At 31.4% G+C, this 17,085-nt stretch overlaps 2 protein-coding genes and 1 long non-coding RNA gene across 4 annotated transcripts in view; 2 read left to right on the forward strand and 1 right to left on the reverse strand.

Annotated features, from left to right (window-relative positions):
- Positions 1–17,085, forward strand: part of LOC144563329 (uncharacterized) — an 80,213-nt gene that overhangs the window by 20,385 nt on the left and 42,743 nt on the right. The gene's annotated exons all lie outside the window — the stretch shown is intronic.
- The window catches only part of LOC144563293 (F-box/FBD/LRR-repeat protein At1g16930-like), a 50,322-nt gene that overhangs the window by 2,858 nt on the left and 30,379 nt on the right, over positions 1–17,085 (forward strand). The window lies entirely within an intron of this gene.
- LOC144545287 (accelerated cell death 11-like) lies at positions 3,339–5,085 on the reverse strand. Its single transcript, XM_078293909.1, has 3 exons — positions 4,853–5,085; positions 4,294–4,439; positions 3,339–3,638 (listed from the first exon to the last, which is right to left on the reverse strand). The coding sequence occupies exons 1-3, from the start codon at positions 4,975–4,977 to the stop codon at positions 3,532–3,534; spliced, it is 378 nt and encodes a 125-aa protein (XP_078150035.1). The 5' UTR covers positions 4,978–5,085; the 3' UTR covers positions 3,339–3,531.

The raw sequence follows: 17,085 nt of genomic DNA on the forward strand, positions 1-17,085 counted from the left end.
GGTTTATACACAAGTCGATTCTGGTACCAAGACAGTAGCAGACATATTTCATAAATTCAAGTCAAAGCAATTAATCTTAGGCAAGATTCTATGTATTGTATACTCAGTTATGTAATCTTTTTATATACGGATCATGTAACTTACAGATTTATTTTTAAGGTCAAGCAAGGTTTTCAACATAATTATATGGTTTATGTTCCTAAGTTTTTTACTCTCTTTTCAAAATAATTATTCTCAGAAATACTAACTGAACTATTTTATCTTTACGAAAGCACAGTTTCTGATGAGACCTTTGGGAGCAACTGACAGTATATATTATGCTCTGTGTGTATATATTATGCTGTGTGTGTACATATTTTTAATCAATTGGATTCCCATTTGTGATTCTAAAATTATGAAAAATTGCTAAATAACTTTTAATATTTATGCTTTAAATATGTAATAAATTTATATTGCAAAACTCTAACAAATACATGAAATATTATATATTTTTTTTCTAACATGAATTAAGAGCGCATTGAGTGTGTCTGTTGATATTATAATTAATTTGAATAATATTGGAAGAAATCAAACAATTATGATGATAATTTGAAACATAAAACAACCCTTTTATTCATCAGAAAACAAGACCGGTGCAACATACACTTTATTTTAGAGCTAAATAGCTCTGAACCGAAAAGCAAGCACCAAACCCGAGAAAAACAAAACGCAAAATAAACAAAACAAGATAAGGAAAACGACCATACAACTGCGCATGCAATTCACAGACACATAAACACCGTGTTGAAAGAGAAGCACCATATTTGTATTTTGTGTGGTTGCCTGACTTCCATTCTAGACCATTTCTGGTTTCCCTATTGCACGATAGAATACGTGGATAAAAAGCTCCAGTATACGTCTAGTACCATCTACGCTTAGATCTGTGCCAGATAGAATGCCTTGTGCACGATAGAATGCCTTTTTAGCAATAAAACTCCAGATAGTTTTTTTCTTTTATTTGGAAAATCTTTTCATATGGTTATGTTTAAATAAATATAAAAAATTACATATTAGAAATATAAGTTAATTATTTAATAGAAATTTTATTTAATTTTCAAATTCTACTTAAATAATATTAAACAGCAGATAGGTACTATTTGACATTGATATTTCATTAATGTAATTGTGATGAAAATTAATGTAATTTATATTATTAAAATTTATGTGATAATATAATTAATTATTTGACATTGATATTTCATTTTGAAGTCATTTTGACTATTGAATTTTTTTATACAATCATGCATGATGCATCAATGACTTGTGCCATATAATAATATACATAGGACTTGAACCCTTGTTGTGTGGGGTTGTGAAGGAACGAATACGAACATTAGCATTTGGTCGATCGGAACCGTTAAAATGAAAGAATGTCATATTAATTTCACCATTATAAAATTTGATACAATTCGGAATTCATTTACTAGTTCATCAAAGCAAAACAATATAGAAACATCGCACGGCCGTAAATAGTTTACGTTGGATCTTAATATTATTTAAGTAGAATTTGAAAATTAAATAAAATTTCTATTAAATAATTAACTTATATTTCTAATATGTAATTTTTTATATTTATTTAAACATAACCATATGAAAAGATTTTCCAAATAAAAGAAAAAAACTATCTGGATCGGTTTTATTGATACAAACCGATCCAGATACTATCAGGATCGGTTTTATTGCTAAAAACCGATCCTGATACAATTTTTTTTTTTCAAAATTGGTTCTGCAAAAAAAAAAAAAAAAAAAAAAAAATTAGGGTCGGTTTTTTATAAAAAACCGATCCTAATAGTATCATGATCGGTTTTTTATAAAAAACCGACCCTGATTTTTTTTTTTTTTTTTTTTTTTTTTTTGCAGAACCGATTTTGAAAAAAAAAATTGTATCAGGATCAGTTGTTATAAAAAACCGATGCCAATAGTTTAACTATTAGGATCGGTTGTTTAGAACAACTGATCCTGATAGTTCACAAATTAGGATCGGTTGACTAAAAAACCCGATCTAACTAGTTTTTAGGATCGGTTTTGTTCAGAAAACCGATCCAGATAGGTATTAGTATCGGTTGTTTCATATAACCGATCCAGATAGGCCGATCCTGATTCATGTTTTTCCACTAGTGCGATGGCGGTCGAAGAAGCGGATCCAATCGTGGAGCGAGAGGGTAGAGATTAGTGCCAAGTGGAGCCGAATGGAGCCGAGAATGTGGTAATGTCGAAGCTCGGAGTATAGAGCTTTCATCTTGATCGGAGCGCGACGGTGAGTAGATCCAATCGTCGTCAGAGTGCGACGACGATCGAAGAAACAGATCCGGTCGTGAAGCGAGATTGAAAGTGAATTCTAAAATTGAGTATAAATGTAAATATTTATTTTTATGTTACATGAAGAGATAGAATTTAGGATTTTATAAACAATTTTTTCTTATCAATATATTTGTTAATGATAGTTTTAACCACTAACCATAAAAAAAAAATACATGAAACTAATTTTTTCTTATGCAATACTTAAATGATGATTGCTTTTATAGTTTTCAGTTATTAAAGTTTTTACCGGTATCGTACATTTAAATTATTAAAATTTAACATGTTATTAAAGTTTTTACTAAATTATTAAAGTTTTTACGGTTATTAAAATTTAAATCGTTACAATTTAAATTACTACAATTTAACATGTTAAAATTAAAATGATCAAATATGATATGTAGTAGTTTGCGTATTTAACATGTTGTAGTAGTTTGCTTACAATTTAAATGATTAATTTAACATGTTAAAATTGAAATGATAAAATATGATAAAATATGATAAAATTTAATATGTTTTTCTATCGGACACATTTTAATTTCATCAGATATGTAGTTTTGCCAACCTAATTACTTCTAAAAAAAAGTATTAATTACCCTTTAGAATATCCCATCGATTCAAAAAGATTCAGAGTTGGTATTGATTAAACTAATGTTGACGGCTCATCTACATCATGGATGGTAAATATCACCACATCTACACCATCGGTGCAATAGCCAAACAGATGTCGCAGAGTCAATCAAAACCAACGGTTAGATATAAAACACCGATAGCAAAGGGGGGGGGGGGGTGGTCCATCAGAGCCATCGGTTGGTTAAACGTCAACCAATGATAAAAAGTTCAACGTAATTACAACGCTGCCAATCGTGACGTACACTATCTGTGCGGAAGCACATCCGATGGTAAAGAGGCGATGGTAAATGTGTTTTTTGTAGTAGTGTTTCTACTAGAAACTGTAGTCAAAGTGACGGTAACAATTTATAATTATGTAGGAAGTTGAGAAAAATCAAACGTAAATTACTAGTTTCAATAAACGAATTATTGGGACTACCAAAGACAAGTACTAAAGTTACACAAATCTATGTCACCAAAGAGAAACAAGTTCAAAGAGAAAACAGAAGAAAAATATATGAGAATTGAAAAGCTTGATTGAGACCCCACTTTAGCAAATTATATATATGGTTGGCAAAAGGTTCACCAATCAATACCAAGCTGCATTGAATTGAACAATTCTTCAACATACTGGATGACAGGTCCAATTATTCTGACGAAACTCTGCATCTCAACTTTTGCTGAGCCCTCTGTGCAAAATATGGAAAACCAACAAAATTAAGTCTTTTTTTAAGGCAATGTTTATTCATATACTGAAAACTACACAAACATTTTTTTTTGTGATAATTCGTTTAAAAAGTTTGTGACTTGTAGATGAGGTAATGGAGAAAAACATAATCATAAATGAGTTAGGTTAATATGACACTAGTGTTATATCAAACTAAATAACACCACATCTTAAACCCTTAGATCTGCTTTAAGATTCGTACTATCCGCTTTTACTGTTCAAGTACTTCATTTTGTACGAATCTTAAAACAGATCTAAGAGTTTAAGATGTGGTGTTAATTAGTTTGATATAACACTAGTGTCATATTAGCCTAACTCCATAAATATATGACCAAGAATTTCCAGCATTGCTCCTTGTACCTCATGACCAAAAAAGCCAAAAAGAAAAAAAGAAAGTAGAAATAGTGATAGTCTGATAACTGATAACTGATACCTTACAATAACAAAGCATTATATCCAGGAATTAATACATTCTAATCCTCGGTAAAAGACAGAACACAATTTAAGACCCAAATGGAATAATTCAGCAAATGAGACATTGAGTGGATCTTAGAACCAGCATATCAGTAGATTTAAAAATCAGACAGTAATCAAGACATTTGTGTAAAAGAACATACCATCTTCATTCAGGCTTTTCAAGAGCTGAGACTTGGTTGGAAGTGTATCCTTGCCGGATTCAACTGCTCTTCTAACACCCCAACTGTGATGAGGTGCAAAAACTTTTTCGTAGGCTACTTCTGCTGCATCTCTCACTGAATTGCCACTGTATAGAAACTTTGTTAACAAGGATGTAGCAAAGAAAAAGAAAAAAATTAGCACCGACTATTATTGCAAGCATGGCTAAACGAAGAATTAAACGGGGTAATATGGAAGTGTCTTTGGCTTAATGTTGAGCATTAGGGCTTAAATAGCATTTATCTGGTGCCTCACTAACCAATTGCATTTTAGCAAAGATAAATGCTAGTACGATCAGCTTAGAAACCACAATTGCAGTCATAAGTCATAAATCACACAATACTAAAGCCAAATATGATTCCTTCATTTATTGATCAGATGTAAGCACATACAATTCACATGAAAATGATGTTTTGCACAATACAGATGTCACATGACAAATGAGAGGTATTTGTATATACCCAGCTCATAGATTTACATATCAGTGGTCTTGCAACTTACTCTGACTTGATAATCTCCTCATAAAGAACTCTAAACATGTTGAGCCCACGTAGTACTCTGAGTAGATTTCTTGTGTGGCTCCCGTCTTGTCTCACACAGTCTTGTTCGATGTCTAATTCTATCATATTTTTCAATGTCGAGATAGATCTTGATGCCTCTATCAAATCATCCACCTGCCACCAAGTCCATCATTCTAAATTTCAAAGAATTCTGTTTGATTGGTTTCTTATTGAGGCAATCACTAGTGGAAAAACAGGAATCATGATCGGCCTATCTGAATCGACTATATGAAACAACCGATACTAATATCTATCTGGATTGGTTTTCTGAACAAAACCGATCCTAAAAACTAGTCAGATCGGGTTTTTTAGTCAACCGATCATAATTTGTGAACTATTAGGATCAGTTGTTTATAAAAACCGATCCTGATACTATTAGGATCAGTTCTTAGAAAAAACCGATCCTAATAGTTGAACTGTTAGGATCAGTTGTTTATAAAAACCGATCCTGATACTATCAGAATCAGTTCTTAGAAAAATCCGATCCTAATAGTTGAACTATTAGGATCAGTTGTTCTAAACAACTGATCCTGATAGTATCAGGATCGGTTTTTATAAACAACTGATCCTAATAGTTCAACTATGAGAATCATGCAAGTTATTCTTCAATATTTCTTATAGCTTATTTCTTTTCATGTTATATGTAAATTTATTAGCTTATTTTTTAAATTTGTAATGTCATTTTTAGTAGCTTATTTTATTTCATGTTATAAATAATTTTCAAGTTATTATGATAATATACTAAAATAATTTGTAAGATAATATACGAAAATAATTTATTAAAATAATTTTTAAAATATCATACACATACACATCCTATCAAAATAATTTATAAATAATGTTAAAATAAATTTTAAGATAAAATAATTTTAGGAAGTAATCTGTTTTAAGATTTCTTAATAAAATAATTTATTAAAATAATTTTTAAGATGTAATTTATTTTAAAATAAATTATAAGATAATTTTTAAGAAAAAATAAACATCTGGATCGGTTCTTATTATAATAACCGATCCAGATAACTATCTGGATCGGTTGTGACTAAAGAACCGATCCAGATAGTTATCTAGATCGGTTATTATAATAAGAACCGATCTTGATACTTATTTTTAATTTTTTAAATGAATAAAAATACAAGATCGGTTATTCTTAAAAACCGATCCAGATAAGTTATCTGGATCGATTGTGAACAGAGAACCGATCCAGATAGATATCTGAATCGGTTTGTAAGAATAACCGATCTTGTATGTTTATTCATTTAAAAAAAAATAAAAATAAGTATCAAGATCGGTTCTTATTATAATAACCGATCCAGCAAATGGGCTCTTAGTTGTTCTTCTTTTCAGTATTGTTGAGTTGTTGTGCTTCATTAATTAAGTATGAATGTATTATTGAATAGGTTTCACCAAGTGGATAGTTCTGAATTGACTATAGCCGTCAATTTTTGGTGGGTGTACGTCAAGCAACATGTCAGATATGGTAGAACATATGGATGCACATTATTTACGACGCATATTGAATAGGTACATTTTTCCATATTGACCACCGATTAAGGCAAGCTGAGCACAAGATAGCACTGGAAAATTTGCTTATATCAATGTGAAGAAGAATCAAAATGACATTATTAGTTTACTTATCTAGTAACTAACATTTCTTTTTGTCTCGTATATTCTCTTGGGAACTTGTTGAAAAATTGGCTCTACTGAAGATTGGTGAGCAAGGAAATGGTATGTATCTTCATATTACTTTTATTTTTTTTATTTTACTATATTTCTTTAGGGTGTCTTATTTTACTATATTTATTTAATTTTTATATTTTTCAAACCAATAAAATTTTTTAAGTATCAGGTCAAATTTTCTCTTTTTATAAATTTATTTACAAATAAATTCTACATAATTAAGAAATTGCAAAGATCATATATAAGTAAATTCTATGAATTTACCCATTTATCAATTTGTTTCTTATGCAAAGATCATATATAAGTAAATTCTACATAATTAAGAAATAGCACTGACCTGAGGAGTTTTCCATGAATTTGCCCATTTATCAATTTGTTTCTTATTTAATTAGTGTGGCCCAACATAAATTTTTAATTAACAAATTCTACTCCAAATGTTTATTGCATATCCAACAACTTCAAATTTAATTTTAGTATATCTTGCAACTTGTAACCATCCCCGTTGTTAATAGGATGAGTCAACAACAATATGATATTTTTCTTATTTTTCTTTAATGATGAGATAATGACTATCAGGATCAGTTGTTTATAAACAACCAATCCTGATACTTAACTAGCAAAATAAAAGATGGACGGATATCAATTGAAAACAGTTTTCTAGCAAAATTACCATCACAACTCTAACAATATTTTCTCAAATTTATATACATGTTTTTGTCTTATATAGATTGGTTGTGTTTAAATTTCCATGCAATATAAATATCTCTTGACATTCCATCAAATGCATTAAATATGTATTGAATATGTACCGTACAGCAAATTTTCGGATCATATGAGAATGAATCCTCACACATAATTCAAGTCATTTGATAAATGAATTTTCAAATACAAAATATTTTTAACAATTATTAAATTGTCAAATTAATTAATGATATATAGATCACACTCATAAAATTAAAAAATAGGTTTTGTCCGATTTTTTGTTTGCTTTCTTTTAATTGCTTGTCTCCCCATTTTCTTCTCTGTTTGCATTTTTTTTAATTAATCCTTCTACTTCATAACTCTTAAAATAAGTAAACTTGGTAAATGTCTCAACTAATTAGTTTCCAAATTTTCTGAATTTTTACCTGTAAAATTAAAATGTATGATAAAAGGTAAAAAAAAAAGAGAATGTTATCTGTGTCTTGAAAAATTGAAAACTATATACGGTGAGTAAGAAAATTGGCATTGTCATGTATACCGTACACATTATGGATACCTTCCTTAATTACTTCAAAAGATCCTTAAACACCTATCCTTAATTATTTGAAGAGGAAATTGGCTCATTTGGGTGCTTGTCAATGGGTAAAGATTTTAACTGAGCAATTTTGGCTTCATGATACTATCAAGATCGGTTGTTTATAAACAACCGATCCTAATAGTTAAGTATTAGGATCAGTTGTTTATAAACAACCGATCCTGATACTTAACTATTAGGATCAGTTGTTTATAAATAACCGATCCTGATACTATTAGGATTAGTTGTTTATAAACAACCGATCCTGATAGTATCAGGATCAGTTATTTCGAAACAACCGATTCTGATTCTTTTTAGGATCGGTTTTTTCGAATTAACCGATCCTAATAACTCCCTATATAGCATGTCTAGGGTTCTTATTTTCATTCTGCGCCTCTCATTTTCAACTTAGCGAAAATCAAACCCGCCTCTCAACTCCTCCGTCTCTCTCTCTGTCTCAGTCTCTCTCTCTCTTCTAGGGTTCTTATTTTCATTTCGCGCCTCTCATTTTCAACTTAGCAAAAATCAAACCCGCATCTCAACTCCTCCGTCTCTCTCTCTCTGTCTCCGGCGCCTCTCAACTTAGACGAAAACTGACAAGGATGTGCCATCCATCTCTTCCAAGTTTATGGAATGAGATGAAGGATGATGCCCCGGCTTATGCCCTTAAATTACACTTAAGGTACATACTTTTTATTTCCTCAAATCTCTTATGTACATTTGAACATCTTTTGTATTTTTAATTTACACTAAATTGCAGTATTACAGTTCATGGTTTCAATTTTTTTTTTTTTTCATTTGAGCAAGGCTTTTTGAGATTATTCCATCGGCGGTGAAGAGGCACACTTTGAGGTATGCTAGCTAGGTTTTCCTTGTCTTTCAATTTAAATAATACATGTATCAAAGATGCACAAGCAAGCAATTAATGATATAGATATGTGTTCAGATTTTATTTTGCTATTGCACCAAATTTCTTCAACTATTGTACTTCTTTTTGTGTTTCATGAATTTTATTTTGTGTTCTTAATTGGTTTTGAGCTCCAATAAATCAATGGTAAATAAAAAAATATTTTATGCTGGCCAGCAAATATATATGGAAGCTGGCCAAATAAAAAAAAAAAAAATTTTTAGATCCAATATAACATCAGGATCGGTTTTACTGTACAACCGATCCTAATACAATACTATTAGTATCGGTTGTACAGTAAAACCGATCCTGATAGTCTTGTATCAAGATCGGTTTTACTGTACAACCGATACTAATTGTTTTTTCTTAATGTTTTTTTTAATAAAAATTGGTATCTAGATCGGTTTTTTGAAACAACCGATCTTAATAGTTTAGTATCTGGATCGGTTGTTATGTACAACCGATCTTGATTGTGTAGCATCTGGATCAGATTTGATTTTTTAATTAAAACCGATACTAATAAAGAAGAATCTGGATCGGGTTTAATTAAAACCGATACTAATTGTTTTTTTAATGGGTATTAAAAAATGTGGAAAAAAACTATTAGGATCGGTTCTCAGAAATAACTGATCCAGATAAGTGCCTATTAAGATCGGTTGGTTAAAAAATAAAAAACTGATCCTGATAGTATCAGTATCGCCTTCATCAGGATCGGTTATATTCCGATACTAATATGCGTATATAACCGATCCTGATTCCTTATTTTCCACTAGTGAATAAGCCCCATTCTACACCGAATTAAGCACTCCATCAACAGTCAAAACCCAGTTATGTTAATTTAGCTATATGTTAAATGCCTAATTCAAACATTTGATGAATGCTGAGGTAGAATTTCAAGCATCAAATCTTCTCTTCAGATGGAATGAAACCGGGATCTCAATTTAAAAAGGTTATGGAATTTGTATGGTATAGGCTTTTAAGTTTTAACCAAACGATTAGGCTGAATGATAGCCACACTAACCCCATTTTAACACAGGGTTCCTGTTAAACTTCAGTAGCATCATCATAGCAAATTAAATAGAGACATTGCTAAAAAAAAAAAAATTATCCAATCAGGCATCACAAAATGCATTGAACCCTGACAGCATTTAAAAAAAAAAAAAAAAACTCATTGAAAGATGTTATCTAATTCTTTAATATTTTGATAGATTTTGATGCCTCCATGGCTCCATCTATGTACCGGACCAGATTGTCTAAATTAATAAAAGTTCAATAAATTTGAAAATCACTATATGCCTAATTGTATGAGCTAACTTGACAGGGCCTTAGATGCATAAATAATGGTTAATAAAAGGCGGATGAGGTATATTAATTGACTTTAAGTTCTTTATTAAAAATTAATGGACTTATTATAATTTCCATCTTTTAAGTGGGTAAAAGAAATGCCAAAAACGTTAAAACAGCTAATAAACAAAAGGTCTAAATTAAGGTCCAAAGCAACAGATCTAAAGGAAAGAGAATATTGTACATGCCTTAGATACAAAATCCTTCTCAAGAAATTCGAAGGCGCTGCCAAGAGATCCAATGGCAACCGACATATGTGCGCACGCATGAGAGAAACGCCCGAGCTCCATGGCCGCACCTCCACTGTTTGCCACATCAGCAAGCGGTTCGAATGCCACTGCAATCTTTCGCAGTGGCTTCTCTTCTCCCAACCCAGACATTTTCCTTTTCCTGTTCTATTCTTTCTTGTTTTCCTCCTTGCCTTTCTTTTTGTCACGACCCCAGCATCTGTATATATATATAGTTTAGCAGTTAGCACGCTTATTTGAAATATAAAAATAGAGATAATTAAAGACGGGGGTTATAATATAGGCACGGAAGTACGGAACCAATAGACCATTTGAGTACTCTCTCTCTATATATATTAATTCCTAGTTGCATTTGAGAGGGTCAAAAGTCACATTGCATTCACACGTCTTTGTCCAGGAGTGGATAAAAAATAATTAAAAAGTGAAAATAGAACATACTTTATTTAATTAAAAAGTCACATTGCATTCACACGTCTTTGTCCGGAAACCGAATCGTCTGTCCCTCCGGGTGCAAGAAATTACTGCCCCAGAATCACTGTGGGGTGGGACCAGTTACTGTTTAAGAGTTTAACTATTGTTACTGTTTTTTATATTATTTAAATTTAGACCTATGCTTTCCTAAAAGATCAAATTATGCAATAATCTCATTTGAGCTAATATTATTAGTTATTTCATTATCGATATAAACAAGCATGTAATCTCTAAGAAACTCATCACCCATCTTGTTTCAAAGTCCAGTTTTAACGAGTTTCATAGCTGAAAAAACTCGTTCTGTAGTAGTAGTTGAGACGGAAAGATTAACAGTTAATTTTATCTTTCTTATTTTGAATTTTTTTTTAACCTCAGAAACTAATTTGTTACTTTTTAATTCGTCATTGTCATTTCCTTTGCTTTCTATTCTTATAACTTCTTTTTTAGTTCTTCTAAAATTACAATAACTTTTTCTTTTTTCGGTAACCATGATGTGAACGTTGTCCTTTTCCTATTTTATTTTGTAACTCTCTATATTAAACTAGTGTTGTAAATAACGGTATTGCGCTTGTTGGACGGACATGGTAAGACTAAGCGATTAATCGAGAATAATAAGGAATAATCGGTCATAATCTAAAAAAATCGGCCGATTAATCGGAAATTCCTTGATGGTTTGATCATCGCCAACGACTAATCGGACGATTAATCGGCCTAAACGGACGTTTTTTACAACCATGTATTAAACAACTTTCCAAGTTTTCAAGTGAGATGTTTTTATTTACTCAATCATGTGATCTGGTAAGTTGGAGAACCAAACTCTCAAAGTAAGTGAAATTGATGTTACTCTTATACATGAGGAGGGTTCAAATGCCTCCATGTTTTTGTGCCTCCATCATGCCTCCATCTCTCTCCATCATTTTCAAAGTTCAAACAGTCGATCTGAACCGCTCAACCTAACCTCCATACTAAAATATGTTTGGAGACCAAATTTTATATTTTTAGAAATTTTTTTACTATTTTTTTAGATAGGTACAAAAATACTGTTTTTAGATGGTTCAGATTTACTGATTTTGTACCTATCTAAAAAAAATAGTAAAAAAATTCCTAAAAATATAAAATTTGGTCTCCAAACATATTTTAGTATGGAGGTTAGGTTGAGCGATTCGGATCGACTGTTTGAACTTTGAAAATGATAGAGAGAGATGGAGGCATGATGGGGGCACAAAGTGAGATGTTTTATTTACTCGATCATGTGATCTGATAAGTTGGAGAACCAAATTATCAAAGTAAGTGAAATTGATGTTACTCTTATACATATATCCTCTAAACTTTTTGTATTATCAAGGAAGCTGAGACATATAAAATAAATATTTTAGTAAATTTTCTAAATATCTTTTTAAAAAAATAAAAATTTTACGATTTACTCGGCCAGCTTTGCATAATACTGCCTTCCGCCCGTGTTTAGCACGCGTATTTGAAATGTAAAATTAGAGAGAATTAAAGACGGGAGTTATAATATAGGTACGGAACTACGGAACCAATAGACCATTTGAGTACTCTCTCTCTCTATATATATATATTAATTAATTCCTAGTTGCATTTGAGATGGTCAAAAGTCACATTGCATTCACACGTCTTTGTCCGGGAGTGGATAAAAAATAATTAAAAAGTGAAAATAAAACATACTTTTTATTTAATTAAAAAGTCACATTGCATTCACACGTCTTTGTCCGGAGTGGTCAAAAGACACATTGCTTCATTTAAATTGCATGCACATGCAAGATTCCTGACAATTAAAATTGCACCTCTTTGTCCGGAATTGTACATTAAAATGGTAAATACAGATGTCATATGTTAATTTTTTTTTAATCTATCACACTTTTATCACAAAAGTGAAAATAAAACATACTATTAATCATTATAAGTTTTGACGGTTGGCAAAATGCCAACCAACAATTTTTCATATATTAATTAAAATAAGAACGACAAAACATAATTTTTCATGATGAAATAATTAAAAAGAACAAAAGAAATATATCTAACTTAATCATCTTGAAATTTCAACATTCAATTCGTCTTAATGATCAAAATCTCCAAATGACAAAACCCTTCATTTTTCATTTAGAATCTCCAACACCTTATTATTCAAATTAAAATTCATTGTTGCATTGCAAGTAAACGCGCGTTTGCCATCAAGCATCATCAAACAAGGAGTGACTAATTAGCTAGATAATTACATATATTGAATTGGGATCACCAACGATCGATCCAAACAGTTTTTGTAAATATAAAAGTGGAAAGACAATTTTATATTGAGTAGGGTTAAAATCTTCCATTGTTTTTATGCTTCAATCATATTTTATATCATTATCAACATTTTGAAAGATCAAACATTTAGTTGATTCGAATCACTCAACAATATCTCTTTATTAAAATGTGCTTGGAGACCAATCACTTTTTTTTTCATATTCTTTTTACTATTTTTAAAATGGATACAAAATCATTATTTCTGAAACATCTAAATATAGTGATATTGTACTTAGATGAAAAAATAATAATTTTTTTTTCAAAAACACATTTTAATATGGAGATTGTATTGAGCTTTTCAGATCAACTATTTAAATTAAAAAAATAAAAATATGAACATGGAGATTAGAACATGAAAACAATAAAGCATTTTATAAGCCTATACTCATAATGAATAGGGTTAAATTAGTTGTTGATGGTCTGATTGATGTTGGACCCTTCTAATTACAATATCACTATACTTAGATTGATTATTGACTGTCAAGATTTTCCATAACTATTAGAATCAGATTGATTGATTGATTGATTGATTGACCCTTTCATTTGGACTCATTTCATAGATTGATAGATTTAACACATTATAATAGAACTTGAAGTTACTTTCTCGATTTAACACATTATAATAGAAAAAGAATTTGATAAAATATTGAAAGTATTGCGGAGGAGCTGAGTAGCACAAAAGGACAAGAATAGCAGGTCTACGAAGTCGGTCTTGGAATTTGAAAAGTTTCCTCGAGTTTAGTGATTGAAGTCGGTCTTGGAATATGAGAAGTTTCCTCGAGTTTAGTGATCGAAGTCGGTCTTCGAAGCATGTTGAGGAATTCCAATACAGTTTTAAGTTACTGTGTGGCGAGTCACTAGTATTTTCATTTAATTATTATTTATACCATGTATAGAATCGTTGTTCTATAAACTATCTACATAATTCCTACGAATCTCTGGGGTGCGCTGCGCTCTATTCATTCGTCTTTCTTTCTTTCTTTCCCATATCACAGTTAATGTTTACGCTTCCCATATCTCTGTTTCTCATTTCTCATCTGGTCTCTGGTTAACTTGATCGATCTCTGGTTAGTATACGAATCTTAATTTGTTTCTCGATCGCTTTCCTCCTTTCTCAATTCTCTCTTAACAATTGCTACTTGTTTTTCATTCCAGAAGCAATAACACTCCTGAAAAAGCTCAATTCAACGGAAAAGAAGAAGGAACTTCAAAGAAGAACGAATCTTAAGGTAGGGTACTACAGATACTCTGTCACTCTTATGATTTTAAATATTTTTCATCAAATTTCATTATTTGAAATTTTACATTTGTTAGATTAAATTTAGATAAATCTTTGGAAATGATATTTTTTAGAATGAAATGTATCTTGATCTTCTATATATATAAAGAATGTATCGATACATATTGAAAACTAACGGATCAAAAAAGATATGACTAAAATAAGAATGGCAAAAGCAGAACAGCGGAGGACATATATAAGAGTGTCCTTCCAAGTTGCCAGATCCAAGTATAGAGAAACGAGCTGGTCTAATCTAAATTTATGGTGTTATTAGATAAACATTTAGTACATGAAGTGGATTCGGAGACCGAGACGGTCTCATCTAAATTTATGGTATTATTAAATAAACATTTAATAGTACATGAATTGGATTTGGAGGCCGAGACAGTCTCATTTAACTTTATGTTGTTATTTAATAAATTGCGCTTAGTGAGTACTGAATATGGATTAGAAAGCGTGGTGTGCTTTAGTAAGAACGGTTGCAAAACTTTGTCTAGATTTCATATTTTTGTGTCTAAGTTGTTGACGTCACTGCAAGAATGGGAGAGTATCCACGATCGATACTGCCGATATACCGTCACGAATACTGCCGTCGCTAATAGAAAAAACACCTTTATGTCGGTATACTCTCGCAAATAGTCACTTTTATCCTCGCGTCCTGGGGATTAATGTTCAAAGATGGACACATGTGTCGTCTCTAACGACACCTATCTACTGTAAGCTCTTGGCGGAATTAAAAACTTGTAAATTAAATAGCAATTAGATAAATATTAAAGTGCAATAAAGTACATAGAGATTGTTATAGAAAATGATACATGAGTTGGTTATGAAGTTCGGTTACTGAATGACCTACGGCTACGGAGCAATGCAACCATAAGAGATGCTCCTTTCTATTACCCAATGAAGAAAGAAATACAAGTTGTGACTGGTACGAGACATACGAGACAACACTCTTACGACCCACACACGACAGATGAGCACAACAGCTCAAAGAGAGAAAGTTGAGCACAACAACTCAAAGAGAGGCGAGCTCACAAGCTCTAAGTCAAGACAATCATCGATGGATCAATGTAGGTGGAGTATATATCAGATTGCTGGATAAATAATTGAAGGTTAGGCTCAAGCAACAATGGATTAGGCTAAACCTCTCAAAGGATTCTAATGTGTATGTTTTTTTTCCTTTTTTTTATTACTATAGAAAGAATATATTTTGATTATAATACTTATTTTGTATTATATTATATTATATAATATTATTCACATGCCTCAATTATGCTATAGTTATTCGTTTTGTATTCGTATTCATATTTGAATCCGTATTCATGAATTATCTGCTTTGCATCCATATCCATTTAAGGCGGATTTAGTTTTGAGTTTTGATATCCGTTTACTATCCGTATCCGTTCATTGAAAGATGAATATGGTATCAGCGTTATCCGCTCCGAATCCTCTCCATTTACACCCCTATTATTAAGGGGTTGAAAGTACCTTATCTGATGTATAAACATAAGCCTAGATTACGAGACATGCCAATTAAAATATGCTTTATAAGAGGTTGATGTCTCTAGGCTGGCCTTAACTAGTTCCTAGTCTAACAGCTCCTGCTTGTAAGTGTATCCCTGATCGCACGATCTAAGTTCTCTCCAATATGTTTCCAAGAGGGAGTATGTTGGATTAAATTAAATAAATATATGGAAATGACATTTTTGAGAATGGAATCTATCTTGATCTTCTACATTGAGAATGGATTGATACACTTTGATAAACTGTCAAATCAGACCTAAAATGGACAATATATTTTGTGTTATTACAGAGATTGTTATCTATTATAATTTAATTTTTATGTTTACAAATGAAATCTTAATTTTTCCGCTACGGGAAATTAAGTCCACATATTGAGAAACTTGAGGCGTTTAGCATCTAGATTGTGGTATAGAGGGATAAGCTCAACAAACCATAGTCTATCTCCAGACAGTGAATTAGGAAAGGTTTGTTTCAAGTTGGTGGGCTTCAAGATTAAACAAACGTGAAAACAACCACTTTAATTTAAGAGACTTCCGCTGCAAGATATATTGTTACCTTTTATTTATTGATTAGAATCAACCAACAATTTTTCCTTACTATGTGTGTGTGTAGCTTAGTAATTACAATTTCACCTTAGGGTCATGGAGGCTTGGATTCAAATTCTAGTGATAAATTATTATGCATTTACTTATATTATGCATTTTTATGTTTCAGCCCACAATCTAAATTTTCTAGTTCGGCACCTGACTTCAAGATGGCTCTTTCTAGCATGGCAAGCTGGGCAGGTTCTGCTATTTGGGATGCCATTACTAACAAAGTAGCGTCCACTGTTGTTAAAAACCTTATCGGCATAGCTAATTCGTACTTGCAAAAAAATATGATGCTTGCCGATAACGAAAATGAGATAAAGAGAGTACGGGAAGCTCTTCCCGATATCTTTGCTATCATTGACATTGCCGAAGTCGTTAAGATGAAGGATCCGATTGTCGGTGAATGGGTCAACGAATTTAGAAAGGCCGTTGAAGCATCTGAAGATGTGCTTGATGATTTGGAGTATAGAGAATTTGAGGTAAATAGATCTGTGTCTAGTTCAAAGAAGAGAAAATTAGATGCCCTCTATGATAATATTTTGGAAAGCTTG

This window comes from Carex rostrata, chromosome 1 (assembly GCF_964058835.1).
Source record: "Carex rostrata chromosome 1, lpCarRost1.2, whole genome shotgun sequence".
NCBI lineage: Eukaryota > Viridiplantae > Streptophyta > Magnoliopsida > Poales > Cyperaceae > Carex > Carex rostrata.

Excerpts from the sequence above, each read along its gene's own strand:
- LOC144545287 (XM_078293909.1), bottom strand. The coding sequence starts at position 4,977 with ATGATAGAATTAGACATCGAACAAGACTGTGTGAGACAAGACGGGAGC. Across the intron at positions 4,440-4,852 it reads GAGGAGATTATCAAGTCAGA|TGGCAATTCAGTGAGAGATG; the intron begins GTAAGTTGCAAG and ends GTTTCTATACAG. Across the intron at positions 3,639-4,293 it reads GAAAAGCCTGAATGAAGATG|AGGGCTCAGCAAAAGTTGAG; the intron begins GTATGTTCTTTT and ends TATTTTGCACAG.